The sequence below is a fragment of the Daphnia pulicaria genome, chromosome 8 (genome assembly GCF_021234035.1).
Source record: "Daphnia pulicaria isolate SC F1-1A chromosome 8, SC_F0-13Bv2, whole genome shotgun sequence".
NCBI lineage: Eukaryota > Metazoa > Arthropoda > Branchiopoda > Diplostraca > Daphniidae > Daphnia > Daphnia pulicaria.
Window position 1 is genome coordinate 12714667 of NC_060920.1, and position 14738 is coordinate 12729404.

Consider the following 14738-nt stretch of genomic DNA (forward strand, 5'->3'; position numbering starts at 1 on the left):
TATTATATAAAGTCATCTAATGAATTGATAGAAAAACAACACGCTTCGAAATATCTCGGAGTAAAATTGAAATATAATTTCTACACGAACGAAATCAAAGCTACGGAAAAATCCGGGCAAAAATTACATAAGGAACAACACTGACGGGATAGAATTGTTTCCTTTTCACTTTTCCGAGGGTGAAGGAAATCCTTCAAAGGGTGACGTCCATGTTCGCCATTGTGTTGGCGATTGTTTCGTCCTGTCACGCAGAAAACCCGTATACATCAAATTTAATTAACCACTTGAACAGCACCTATAGAGTGAGTCAAAATCGTTACCTTGGTGCACGTTTCCAGGAATTCGTCCCAAGTAACCTGGCCGTCGCAATTGAGATCGAGTTTCTGTCGTCACGAAAATAAAAAATCACCATCGTTATTTTCAATAGTTTTGCCTACATTTTTGTATTTTAATAACCCACAAAGTAAAACGAGGCAAAGGAACAAAGCCTATGGCTACAATTAAAACTCGGCTGCGTTTGAGTGCAAGGATTCTTTCCCATTTGGAACAACGAAACAAAAGTTCATTTCTGTTGTTCGTTCAAGCATAGACGAGTAAATTCCTTTGATCAATAAGAATCTTTGAACTTGTTTTTTTTTTCTTGCAGCTTCTATTTCTGTTCGTTTTTTTTTTAAGTACATAAAGGCCTTAAAGGGCAAGGCTGATTCAAAATTCAAATCTTGTTGAGCCAAGCGTTAATAATAAACAAATCCAGTCGAGCAGACGAATTTAATTGCTTGCCCAAAGAGGCTGAGGCATCAAAACACGACGTTTCTGGATAACATACTCCTACTACGATATGCACACACTGCTGATTATTCATGCATTAAGATAAAATTGGTTGGTTATGTCTTTGCTACTTTCTTCAATTAAAACAGAAAAAAATTGCAACTGTGTGCGTCAAGAGGATTAGATTGAAATTAAAATGAACGTGCAACGCTGTTGTCTTCCTTTTCGAATCAGAATCAACATTAAACTCGACCAAGTGGTCATTTCAGTGTCACATCATGGGCTTCATGGCCACATGAGTTGTTACTTTTCTCATTAAAACTTGACTTTAATGTTCCATTCCACGTGTCAAAGAGACAGAACTGATATCAAAGAAACTGAATCCACAAACCCAGTGAACTAAATATTTCAAAAATCAACTAGAATTACCCATGGCCACATGCAAGATGGAGCAGAATCAATGTGATCACCACCAAAAGTAGTAAGTCACCATTTTATAAAACTCGTGTGTATTGTTGTACGAAAAGGAATAGAATTGAAAAGTCTGATCATCCATACCTGAAATATGCGATCTGCGTGTCGTTCTGCAAACATTTCGTGATTTCTGCGTTCGGCCATTGCAGCTGCCGAATTGGTGGTCGATGGACTTGGCATCATGTCAGGAATCGTTTTACTCGAAAGTAGATTGCCTTTGGTGAAAGAAAGAGGAAGAGGGGAGACACATTCATATTAATCAAATGTTGCCATGATGAATAGATTCGGTATATTATGCTGGTATCGGAAAATGAGGGAGAATTCTATCAAAACAAAAAAGGAAAATCCCTCGTCTCATATTTCCCGCCAAGGATCGATCGATAGCGAATGCCAACGGCGTTTATATTTATGATGGGCTTCATTCCAACCGTGATTGAAAAACTGACGTTTTTGTTTTCTTTCTTTTCGCTGTTATTAGTGGCAACCAGAAACAAGAAATCGACATATTTTATACATTCATTTTTATTCGAGACGATTGAACAACCCGATCAATCCGTCGCCCGTCTGTTTGGAATTCATCCAATCCCATATTGCTGCATAGATATCCTGTTGATGTTTTCCCAATTCTTTTTCTATTTCGCTGCTCTCATCTTTTTTTGATTTTAAAGAAGAAGAAGAGAAGAACAACGGGACCGAGTCTGTCCATTCGAAATCGTGTGATAGTGTGGGGAATAGACCGAACCAGAGACTTGCGTCTCTTCCCGGCCTACTGTCAGTGTGTGATTATGTTGTGTGTGTGTGCGTTGGTCCCCTGACACAGCCCACGTAGTAGCAATCTCCTCTGTCGACAGTAGCTCTTTCCTATGTAACGTGACTTGCCTCCGGGAAGGCGTCTCTCACCCACCGTGCGAATATCTTTTAACGTTTGCACTACTAAGACTATTAGTATATAGACTAGCTCCGAGGGCTCACAATCCCAGGGACTTTTCTTTCTCTTTCTTTCCTTCTCCGCGGATACGAATGGAATCTTTGTCATTGATTTTACCGTGAGGACTTAGTCGATGGATGGCCATGACGACGTCCCGCAATTCACTCCGGCTGATGACCCCGTCGCCATCGGCGTCGTACAGCGTGAAAACCCTGGCCATCAGCAAAAAAAAAAGGACAAGAAATATTTTTGTTTTATACAGTTTCTTGCAGTGCGTTGGGTTAAGTGGAACCCAATCAACCACCCGCAGAGTCACAGATATCACGCGGTCCATTTACCATCGTAATTTGTCCGGCACCGATCCACGTGACAGCGCCGACACTCCCAGCACTAAATCCTGCGTTCAAAAATATTCGTTAAAATAAAAAGGAGAAACAACAAAACAAGAAAATTTGATGTTAGCCAAAATGACGTTGTTTGTCTTTTGCTAGCCCTGCTCGTCTCCCGCCCATATAATCCGACATTCCCGGGAAAGATAAAGGTTTTTAAGGTTAACGATGGCGTGTGCAGCTGCTGCCACATCAAAGTCGCATGCTCAAGGATTTGAGAGTTGCCAGACGGGCCAAGAAACTGTCACTCTTCGTGCTCTTTTCTCTGCTCAATCTTCTTTTTATCGCTTTAATTCCCCGTTCGTTTTGGCTTAAAGATGGTCGTCCCATTTTGAATAGAAAAAGGATTGACGACAATCGGTTAGCAAAGTTTTGAACCAACCGACCGGCAGGGCGGCTACCGGGATCAGCTGTTGGTTATAGGCGCAGTTGGGTGTCAAATTAGTTTTTATTCTTAAAATATTCATTGACCCCCCCCCCCCCTTCCCAGTGAACTTTTGGGAATGTGTAGTTTGCTACAACTGCGTTTTCCTATTACTAATGGGAGAGTTGCAATTACGCAATGGCCGTCAAAGTTGTAAATGTATCAAAGACTTTGCGACAGAAACTATGCTCAGTAAGTTTGGGCCGGCTAAACTATAGACTGGAATACACACGCAAGTTATTACATCATTAAAGTGTCTGTGTGTGTGTGTATGTGGAGCACGTATTGGGGAGGGGGCTAAAAGAACGGTTTGATTGGATGTTTGTTTCATGAGCCGGAGTTTAACCGATGGTCCAAACAATTCCGGCGGATATACCCGGAATCGAATGATCCCTGGGCGCTGTGCTGTTGCACGACCCTTTTTCATTCCCCCACCAAAGATTTCGGCTGTGGGTTGGATCTTGACAGTCGCCATCTTTATTCGTTTTTCTATCCCCCCCCATTTCTTTCCCCTTTACACGGCAGAGCGCACCCATCGCGTCTCGTCTTCTTCATGGGCGAGGATACTGTTGATGGTTCGTACGGGAGGAAGGCGGTCGTCGTGTTAGGCGAGTGGCGTTCCACGAGTCATATTGATCCGCTCTGACAAGAAGAGAAAGCCAGTCTCTATCTACGCAGCCAGCGATAAGAGAGCGTGAAAACGGAGCGCTGCTGGATTCCCAGCATCCGGGCAGAGATAGCGGGGGGAGATCTTTACTCTTCTTGTTGTCATCATCTCCCCGTTTTCTTGTTGATGTTGCCCCCCCATCTCCTCTACTACTTGGCTGTGTTGTTTGTGTTTGTTGTTTCGGGATTAATTCCGACGGACAGACCGATGCTAAGCTCTAATTGGGTGAACATGGCCATCCCCACTCCTCTCTCGAAAACGCGCACTTCCGTAAACGTCCGTACGCGATGATAATAATCCTGGTGGCATTTTATTTATTCATAATACTTTGGACGGCGACGAAATAATGGAGTGCTGCTGCTGCTGCTATTCGTGGCTCAAAAGTCGGATGAAATGTTTTCAATGCGCTTTCCGCTCCGTTTCGTCTCTCCAGCTAAATGGGGAATCGAAAAGGCAAAGAGTTGCACGACATGGCTAGCAAAAAGAGGGAGGAGCGACTCATTAACGAACTCTGGCGGGGGGATGGCCTTTCTTGTTTAAGAACGGAAATGTCAACGGGGTGAGGTTGTTCTTGTGTCAAATGTACACAAAGTAGTCGTCTCTCGTCGAATGTGTCGAGCAATCGAAGCGAATGTGAAGTCTGATGAAGCTGGTCTCCCCTTTTTGGCCTATTCCTTGTTCCAGTTTCCTTCCTTTTTTAACGAGTCGAAACACACAGGCCATTGAGGCGCTTTTCATCCGGCCCGTCAAAGGCTTATTGACATTTGGACCAGGCCGGGCGAATTTGAAATTCTTGTCTCGTTTTTTTGTTTTTTTCTCTTGGGGGGGGGGAAACATAAACGACGGGGTCGATCCTCGTCCCAAAATTCAACGATGCGACCAAATGGGAAGGGATCAAACTTAATGATCGATTGCCATGCTGTGGTTAGCTGTTTTGGGTTTTTTTCAAGGTGGAGGGGGTAGTTTTTTTACGGGAAATCATTGCAACAACTTTGGACATTTTTATTTTTCTTAACGACTGGAATTTCTTTGAGGAAAGCGCCGCCCTTGTTTTTCCGTCGATCCGCTCGGCCCCCTTTTTTCAACGTGCAGTATAGAGAATCGGAAGCAGTGGGATTTGGCTTGCACAACCTGTAAATGTAGTACCTTACCTCAAAGTTGATGACGCCATTGTGGCGAATGTCGAACGCCCGGAAGACGCAATGCGCATACGGAGAAACGTCTGTACAATTTGAATATTTTGACAAAGAATTAGGGAAAGAAGACAAATTCAGTTGACACATTGTGGCGCCATTGCGTTTGAAAAGAGTAGTTAGTTTAATTTAGTTTAGTTAGTTTTTTTGTTTACCTCCGTACGGGAAAAAGTGGGTGTAGATGCGCTTGAATGTGGCCTCGTTCACCGTACCAGATGGACATTCCTGCGGATACGTTAAAAAGAAGCGCTACAGAAATAACTTTTTTCTCCGTTTTTATGTTTAGAAAACATTCGAGTCGAGGAAAAATGGCACAAGACAAAAGAGAGTCGTGAAAAGTGGTAAAGAGTTCAAACGGGGCTCTCCCGCGTCAACGCAGACCTTCAAATGACTCAATCATTTACTGTCGGCTGAGCAAACAAACACTCAGCGGGCGGAAAGATCCTGGAAACGACGGTGCTGCTGGTCAAATTCTAAAGGGGGTCGGCTGCTAATGTGGTTGTTGTTGTTGTTGTTGTCGAGTTCTCGGTAGTAGTGGGCAATTCTTTCCAGGCTGGAGCTCTTCAGCATCAAATGTATTTTTACGCAGTTTTTCTTCTTAGTTTCCAGAGTTATAAAATGCAAAGGGGAAAAAAGGAAACGACTTTCTTCATTCTTCGTTTGCAGCACAGCATAGCACTTGTGTGCAGTAGGATCGTGACGTCTTTAACCGATTGCTATCGCTCAGGTTTTGTGTAAGTGGAGTCGGCAGCCGGGAGCCAGGAGCAGCCCAGATGATAGAAAAGCCTCCGGCTGGGCTTCTGGAACGAGTTCCCATCGATCGGGAAACCATTTTGATCAGATTTTCGATGAAAATAGAATTGCCCCCCTCTCAGATGAGAAAAGCCATGCAAAATCGACGCCAGGGGAATTGAGGTCGGCCGTGAAAGTAAAGTAAAAAAAAAAAAAAAAAAAAAGTGGCTGTCGGGCTTCGTGATTTACCTGTTTAAAACTGCGGTACATCAGTTGAAGTTCCTTGCGGCTAAATCCTGTTGGCACCCAAACCCATTGGATGGAAAGAGAGAAAAATAAAAATTCAATTTGACGTGATTGGATGTCCCAGTTGGTCTTTTCTTTTTTTTCTGTTTTTTTTACAAACCGGTGGCTTTGCAAAGGGCGTCGATGCCGTCAGGTCGGTAACGCGGCGTCGGACTGTCTCCGTCCTCTTGTTCGGCGCTTCCTGTCGATCCCGCAGCCAATTTTCCGCACACGCCAAACCCAAAAAGAAAAGAAAAACCAAAAAGGTAAAAATACAGCTTATTTCCTTTGGCAAAGAGATAAGTATAGGAGTTGGTGTATGTGTGTGCCTGCCCCCGGTAACTCGATACGCAGGTGCAAAAGAGGAAAATCGACAGAAAAGAATATGATTTCATTTTTGTGTGTATGTGCACACAATATTATGGAGGACAAGACCGCAGAAGAGTAATATTATTATTATGACGATGAAAGCCGAGATGCTGAGCTTGTATTCCGGTCTTCCTTCATCCCTCACTTCTCTCTCTGTATACGTATACTCGTCTATATATATATCAACAGTCAAATCGGCGATCGATGGCGTCGACATTGACGTCGTGTGTGTATGTAGCGCAGGAAAGGAGGTGGGGGGAACGTCAGAGCCCGCCTTTTTCAATTTCCCCAGGTTACGAGGCGCTGTATGTGTGTGTGTGTATACAAAGGAGAGAAGCACACGGACTCGATGTGAGCCGAAAGGTTCAAGAGATCAAAAGCGAAGATAGTATATACTATAAATATAATATATCCGTAACGTTGTGTGTGTGCACTTTATACGTGTTCGGGCAGGTTTAAGCCGGCAGGCGTTGTCCGGGATGCATCGCTAGTGCGTGTGGCTCTCTTTATGTATAAGGCCAATCTTCGCTTGTTGTTGTGCATTGTCATGTTATTATTACATAAGGAGATTTATCAAAAGGGATTCGTTTTTCTCGGCCTAGTCTTAAAAACTTGTTACCCAAACGCAATTTAAGACCCGGGAATCCGCTCGTTGCGGACGAGAGAGTCTAAATACCTTTGGGGTTGTGTATTCTAATACCGCGGGAGATAGACCAGAGGGACTGAAAAGTCGTGATTAATGACGGGGCAGGACAAACTGTTTGAACTTCTTTCGGCCTCTTAAAAAAAAAAAAAAGTCGTTAGTCTATTAGGCCCTTTTTCTTTTTCACGATACGCTACAAGTCTCGGCGTGAAGCCAAAACGTTTTTCCCTGTGTCGCCAATTCAGCGGATAGAGTCTTAGATTACGCCGGCATTGTTGCTGTGTACAATCTTCTTCGACTAAAAAAAAGAAAAAAGTTGTAAATGCCCATCTTTTTGCTACCCCTATGGTGGTGCATCATCATCATTTAGAGAGTTCTAGTTTTATTGGCGTGCAAGGAAAAAGAAGGTCACGAATGGCTTTCCCGGTGTGCCAAATACATTAGACGGGTCGTCTTCTTCTTCTTTGAGCCACTCGAGTGATTATTATTTATAACGTTGCGATGAGAACGCGGATAATTGACTTGTGTGTGTGTGTGTGGATGATTCACTCTCTTCTCCTCCACGATTCCCCCTCACCAGTTTCTGCGCGAATGCCTGTCGTGAAAACTGTCTTTTTTTTTTCTTTTCCTCTCTTTCCCTTCCATCCTTAATATATTTTGATTCTTTTTCTGTTGCTACTCGTGAGTTAATAGTATATATTCAGGATAGTATTAACGTTGGATGGCGGGGCATAAATCATCAATGACGATGTTGGCCAGAAAAGTCGCGGCCGGGGCCAAGGGGATCGCGTTGCTCTCGTCTAGCTGCGTGTGTGTGTGTTTGCGATGGATGCTGGGGCTTTTAATGATGGATATGCCATTTACAATTCTCCCTTCGACGAGCTTTTATGGTAAGGGCAACAATATATATCGACTGGCTGACGAAAGAGGACTTTTCTTTTGACTGTGTGATCGTCAACTTTCCTTCTACTCCGTGACACGGAATGAAAATGGCAAAGTTTCAGTCGAAACTAGCGCGGGATTGATCTTCGCTCACTTTTTTTTTTTTAAATATTTTTATATCGACTCTTTTCATAGACGTCTCCTATCGATTATGGGGTCTGGTCCCCCCTTTTTTTTCTATGTACTCTGCGTGCGTGAATTATTTTTTGGGGGGGAAGATGTGAAGTTTGGGAAACTCTCGAGCAAAGCAACTTTTTTATGATCATTTTCTAACGCGTCCGATTTTTCTTTAACGCCGTCCCGGACGCTCATTTTTTGTTTCTTTCGTTTTTTTTTTTTTATCGAGGAAATATTTAGGTTGGGATATTACACGCCCAAGTTATTAGGTTGTTGAAGCTTTCCGTGTCGTATTACGTGATGAAAGAGACCCCCGGACGATGGAGAAAGAAAAAGAAGCCAAACCAGAACCCTGGGCGTGGTTGTTGTTTGGTCTTTCCATTACAATGATTGGCTTTGTTGACTCTTTCCTTATACGTGTATAGTCACCCCCCACCAATTCTTTTAATAAGGCTGTAGCGCATAGATAGAAAGAGACATTCGGAGTGGTCATACACGGTGTCAAAAGAGAAGGAATCAAGCCGGGCAAAAGAAACAGAGGCGGTTCTGGGCCCGGCACCCCCCTTCGTGTTTAGATGGATAGATTGTACTAACAAGGTATTCAATACTACTCTTCTGGCTTAACCGTCGGTTGCCTAACTTGCCTATCCATCTGGTGTTGTAAATATTGAAAGACTCGTTTTTCTCTATCCCATGTACACACATATATACTCGTGCTTTGTACACATCGATCCGTTGCCCTTCAGTGCCGGTTTCCCGGCTGGGATGAAGAGATATGTGTGCTGGGAAGAGGAGCAAGACCCTTCGCTGCTGGACCCGTTTTTCTTTTTCTTTTTCTTTCTGGTGTACGATGAACTATAATCAACGGGGCTCGACTTTGGCGGGTGGGTGAGATAGAGCAGATCTTTCAACTTGGGGATTGATTTATATCTCGGACAAACGTGAGTCTCATCTCTCTCTCTTTCTCTCTCGTTCTGCTCACTCCAGCATCGGCAAAGGATTTTCGAGTCGAAAAAAAAGTAGGAAAAAGAGAATGGGAGCAGGATTGATCAAGATTTTAGATCCGCCCTACCTATCCTCTGCTCAGGAACCATGTCTAGTGTATAAGATACAGACAACTACGGGGAATTGGATTGCGGGCTACGATATGACCAACCCACAGCATTCAGAGGGGAGATTGAATAAGGATCTGATTCGTTAGCGTCCACAGGCGCAAAGCATCCGGCTCCCCTGCAGAGTCAGAGAGAAAGAGAGAGAATGACCTTTATTTACCGTGTAATGCGCAGCAAATGCTCGGCCAGACATTGTAGCATAGCGAGTAGTAAACCGCACGCCATTTAGCTTCTAAAATTCCCTTTTTGATGTATTTCAACCGTATAGAAGATTCTCTTTTCTTCTTCTTCTTCTTTTGGACATGTACTGACTATGTCATCTTTTGGCGCAAAATTGGTCGCACGGTTCGCTTATGCTTCTTTTCTTTGGGGGGGATAAGAACGTGATCCTCTTGAATTCCTGGCAGCATCATTCTGTGTTCTTTGAAGTGTTTCACCTCTTTGGGTGGCATTTGAATTGAATGTCATATACGTGCACGACGCTTATACTGCACATTCAAATGTGTCCATTGGTAGTTTGGCTACGTTCTATTTGCTTTGATCTCGGCCGAATTTTCCCCTATAAACACTGACGCCTACTTTCCCGCCGAGTGCGTGCGGGAGCAGCCGAGGAGGGAATTACGCGAGTCAATATCAATAGACAAAAAAAAAGGGTCACAGCCGAAAAAAAAGAGAAACAGAGTCAGTCAATACTAGACGACGACATGTAGAGCAGATTCGTTCTCTCTGCTCTCTGGTGCGTGTTGCGCGCCATTGTCCTGCCCGACTGTATAATATCGCCACTCGGCATTTCGTCACTTTGCTGCCGTTGGCACATCCGACTGTTTGTGTCATCAGTCACTTGGGCCAGAGGAAGTCGATTCCTGTAACTGTTACATTATGCATTTCGTTTATCTGTACAGGCCGACTGACTGAATTGCAGGCCACGATTGATGATCTTGTTTTTTGGCCACATTTCAGACTTTGGCTGAAACTCAACGGGAATTCCTGTTTGAACAAAAAATAATAGTCTCAGGTAAAGTGCTGGAAAGGGGAGTCGTGACTTGACGGTCCTTGATTTTCCCGGTTGAATTGGCAAGTTGATGGGGCAAGTGGCACGTTTGAGCCGGGGAAAAACTTTGGATATTTCTGCGTCGTCGACCTGTCAGTGAAGCTTTTCAATCAACCTTGGCAAACACGACGTCGATGATTGTACGCCTTTTACGGTTGCAATCAGCAGCGAAGCCGAGCTTCTAATGCGAGTCGTTTCATCGACGCTTGGATGAATCTCAATAATGAGCCGTGGCCGAAAGTGCGCTGCTGCTGCTGCTGCTCTTTCCTATCGACGTCTATAGCAGTGCCACTATACCTTTAGCGCCACTTCTCCGACTTCCGACCGACGCTGGGAGATCTACCGCTGGTCGCCCAATTTCCTTTTCTCGCCTCGATGGCTCCGCTCAACTTTTGAAACTACAAGCGTACACACAGACCGGACCGGCAGACAGCAGTCGAGTTTGAAAGCTTCACAGCGCCCACGTATAGACTGTGTGTGCGCGACGTCGTAGTAGATATCCCCTGGGCGAACACGAACCCTGGGCAAAGACGGCCCGGGGAAATGACCACCAGGAAAAACGGCAAACTGCGCTGGCATTTGCATGGATGTAAAATCCTGTTACGGTAATAACATCGCCCGATAAAGTTGCTTCTATAGATGTTGCCAGTCTGAACGCGTGATGACCGCACGGAGAACAATATACTGCGGCCACTAAGCTCAACTCTCAACTTGTTATTACTATTTGAATGTGTGTAGAGTAGTAGTAGTTCCAAAACTTTTGCGGGGAGAGATGTGTACGGATATGGACATTCGGGATTCCGTCAAAGTTACATATCGAATTACTGAGCTACTCCCGCATTCTCCCTGCGGGACACACACACACACAGAGTTGTTTCGCTGGGATTTATTTCCGATGTAATCGTATTTCTTTTTTCCTTTCTAGAATTGTAGGACCCGCATATTTTTAGCGTGTTTGCACGCGACTTATTTGGCCTGTTAAATTGACAGTCCATCGGGGCCGATGACTTTGATATGCGGATGAAAGGGAGTGGGGGGGGGGGCCAAGTGATGAAATTGAGAATCGATTTCTTTTTCTCCCGAGCTACTCTAGATCCAACGGGCTCTACTGTGTACACAGATTCAATAGAAAAGCGAAATTTTGTTTCGTTGTAAAAATGGACTTACCCATAAAACGGACCTCCTTCTTTCGCCGGAAACTGCGTCTCAAATACTTTGCCATTTTCTCTGATCGCTCAATGATTTCGTCCTTTTATTTTCCTTATTCTTCTTCTTCCTTCTTCGTTCGTTTCCCTCCGCTTTCCCTCCGCTGCTGCGTTATGTATATCCGCTTCTTTTTGGGTGTATACTTGGCCGAGCGGGAGCCTTACTGGAGGCGGCAATTCTTCTCACAATGTCGTCTCTTCCTATTTGTTTCTTCTTCTTCTTCTTCTTCTTGTGTTTTTGTTTTCGCGTATAGGCAAAGAGGAGAGAGTTGTGTGTGTGTTTCCCCCCCCCCCCCTTCTTCTTTTTTGTGTTGTTGCGTGTCGTCCGGCTGTTCTCACTCAATCGATGTGCAGTTGCAATTGACAGCTATAGTTCTCCTCTTCCACCAACAAACACCACGCGCGCACAAACACACACACACACACACACACACACTCTCCACCCTTGGACAGGAGATCGAAGGGCTTGATTTCCTCGGGTCCCGTTATGTGCGTGCGGCTTGTTCCTACAAAACGAAATAACCAATAAAACAAAGCAACAACAACAACCAAAAAAAGAGCCCAGCGACGGATCTTTCTCGACATGCAAACGATAGATTGTGTAGACATGGGCACACATTATAGATTGAGGGTTATCGGGTCCGTTTGTTCGTGCAAAAATATTTGTTTTTTTTTTTGTTTTTGATTTTTTTGTTCCCCCACCGGCCCCCGTTTGATTCGCGGAAATGATCAAATGTTTTGAGAAAATGGGGCCGGTCAATTAGGAGGAATGATTGGATTGATTAACAAGATGCGCATCGCTTAGTTATTGACTTACCAGCGCCGCGTTGTTATTGGGTCGTTGAGATGTCGGGAGCGTACGACGGGAGCCGGCGGTCTCGACACGGTGCGGAAGGCGAATGAAGAGCCTCACCGTCGTCATCGTCGTCTCCCACTTTTTCTCTTTCGCTCCTTCCGCGCCTTCATGGCTGGCTGAATTCAACCCTCCCATCCACCCACCCACCTCCTCCTCCTACTCCTACTCCGTATACAAGAGTAGTCGGGAGGAAGTAGGATCCCACCATACAGGAGAAGCTCTTTCATCCCGATCCATTTGGCCAAGTCTCCTCTTTCTGCTCACTTCTCCGTGTGTATGTGTGTGCGTGTGTGTGTGTGTACACACACACAGAGGCGACACTGTTTAACGCAGACGCCCGGCGTCGAGCCAACAACGCACATACACACACAGACACTTAAAAAATCGCGTACACCAGCAGCACACAGTCTATATAATATCGGAGCGTCTATATAGCTCTTCTCGCGTGACGTGTGGGAAATTGGTTATTCGCTTATGGGGGCGGACCACGCGCGCGCGCCCTCGAATAATTTCACGTTGACTCGCTACTTTATACTTTATCTTTTATCTTCTTTTCTCCTTTTGGGTTTCTCAGTGTGGAAAATGGGAGACGCCAATTGCAAGTCCTTGCGCACTACATTTGTTAGCCGGGGGGGGGGGGGCGAAGGTAATTAACAAGCCAAAATAAATTGTTTGGGCGTAGTTTACGATTGGAATAAACCAAAACAATTTTTTTGGCACGTCTGGAATTTTCACTTTTTTTTTTTTCCCCCGATTTCCACAAGCAATTGACCGACCTGACGTGGGCCAGCGGAATGTATCCCAATAATAATAACGCCTGAGTGATGTGTATACAAGGGTCTTAGGTGCTATGTTTTCTTTTTTTCAAAACGGGCCAAGTTGCGCGTCGTGATTGAATCGTCTGTCGACAGATGGCGTAGGTCGTTGGCATTTTGTGTAAAAATGATGACAGCCAAAATGGTAAGGGGACAAGATGCGTCCGTGATTTGGAGAGATCCTAACATATCACGAGATTAGAGAGGGGAATTGGAATTGGAACGTCGTCGTCGTGTTTGGAATCGTTTCGGGTTCCGCGGGGCGCCGGAATGCTTCCGAAAAGTAAATAACTCGGCTGATGATGATCCTTAATAATATCATTCGACGTACAGTATACGACAGACAGACGGATTTATCGTATGTCATGGAGTGCTTGGCAGTCTCAGTTTTTGTCTCTCGTCTCATCGTTGAGCTTTTCCGTGGAAAAACAAGTTAACTTATTTTCCGCTCGGATTATTAATTCGGCTGCCGCGTTTATTTTAAAAATAAATACCCAATGTTCCGCCGGGGGAGTCGCCGTCTCCGGCCCATGTGGGCGTCTCAAAAAATCAAGAACTTGAATCACGTAACTTGGGAGAACTATATTGCGTTGTGTCCCACAAAACACGGAGTGGGCGTCAACCGATGCGGTAGAGGCAAAGAAGACGACACACACACACACACACACACACACAAAATAACGTTTATGTAATCCGATGTGGTCGTTGGATTTTTTACTTTTTCTTTTTTTTTTCTTCCGGTTTTTCCGCTCTGTAAACGCGACGGCCCATTTTTCCCGAGTCGCAGCCGCGAGTATTTCCTTCCTTTTTGTTGTGGTTGATCGCGAGAGGATCTAGAGCCCCGTTCGTGTCTGCCTTTTCACTGGACTAGTTCCAGCCGTCAGTCGCTCCCAGTGAGTATGTGCGGAATTCCATCGCTTATTGCTGGATATTCGTACTATGTATCCACGACGCCGCCATCCGTTTCAATCGATAAAATTAAGCGGCCAAAAATAGCCAGCGAGAGAAATGAAATTTCTGTAACAAATTGAGAACACAAGAAAAACTGAATTTGTCTTTCCCTTACCCCCCTTTAGTTGTCTTGATCGTTTCAATAATGATGCGACGACAAAAAGAAAAAAGAAAACATCAATCCCAAAATGTTTGGCTAGACTCACGCTATACAACACGCCATTATGTAGCCGAGCTTTTATGTGTGCTACACACAGTCTATTATATCTAGTCATCCATATCTAACGGCTCCCCATCTCTCATTCGTTCTCTCTTTATCCCCAAAACGAAACTAAGTTAGCGTTCCCAAACGTGCTGTTAAGTTGTTATTTCCCTCTTGTCTCGAATCTTCCCCTCCTTTTTTTCCATGTTTTCCTTCGCCCCTTTTCTTCTTCTTCGTTTTTCTTTTTTCCTTCTTTTTTTTCGGTCTGGGTTGATCCTGGAGCAACAGCGCCGCCATCGCCCACTGGACTAATATTTCCTTGTTACTTCTTTCTTCTTCTTTTGCGTCTGGTCATGCCGACCGGGGGAAGAAAAAAAGAAAAGAAAAAGATATCAAAACATATTATTTGGCAACCAACCTTTCCTATAATGTACTACTTCTTTGCAACAGACTTGTTTGACTTTTATGTGTGGGCAATCTCTTATCTGATTTGATTTCTTTTTTTTTGGTTTTTTGTTGCTTCCATAAAAACCAACAAAGTTGTGGAAGTATTACGGGAGCATAGGGTGCACAGGAATAGCTGTACTGTACGTGTAATTCAAAGTGCATTGTGTG

General features: G+C 44.5%; 1 protein-coding gene and 1 long non-coding RNA gene across 2 annotated transcripts in view; one reads left to right on the forward strand and one right to left on the reverse strand.

Moving 5' to 3' along the window:
• On the reverse strand, positions 1 to 12249 carry LOC124311378 (Kv channel-interacting protein 1-like). Its single transcript, XM_046775851.1, has 11 exons — positions 12117 to 12249; positions 11262 to 11805; positions 5982 to 6062; positions 5825 to 5871; positions 4999 to 5068; positions 4802 to 4872; positions 2509 to 2567; positions 2288 to 2382; positions 1327 to 1457; positions 321 to 383; positions 1 to 241 (listed from the first exon to the last, which is right to left on the reverse strand). Exons 2-11 carry the CDS (start codon positions 11314 to 11316, stop codon positions 194 to 196), a joined length of 720 nt encoding a protein of 239 aa, XP_046631807.1. The 5' UTR covers positions 11317 to 11805; positions 12117 to 12249; the 3' UTR covers positions 1 to 193.
• Positions 992 to 14738, forward strand: part of LOC124311657 — a 25641-nt gene continuing 11894 nt past the window's right edge. The window contains exon 1 of the long non-coding RNA XR_006910091.1: positions 992 to 1249. This is a non-coding gene — a long non-coding RNA (uncharacterized LOC124311657). The remainder of the gene's footprint in view (positions 1250 to 14738) is intronic.

What these genes read in the sequence shown, in the direction of transcription:
- LOC124311378 (XM_046775851.1), bottom strand. Translation starts at nt 11,316, where the DNA reads ATGGCAAAGTATTTGAGACGCAGTTTCCGGCGAAAGAAGGAGGTCCGT. An exon ending in ACGCAGATCGCATATTTCAG is followed by an intron (nt 384 to 1,326) that starts GTATGGATGATC and finishes TCGTGACGACAG; the next exon opens with AAACTCGATCTCAATTGCGA. An exon ending in TCCTGGAAACGTGCACCAAG is followed by an intron (nt 242 to 320) that starts GTAACGATTTTG and finishes TCTGCGTGACAG; the next exon opens with GACGAAACAATCGCCAACAC.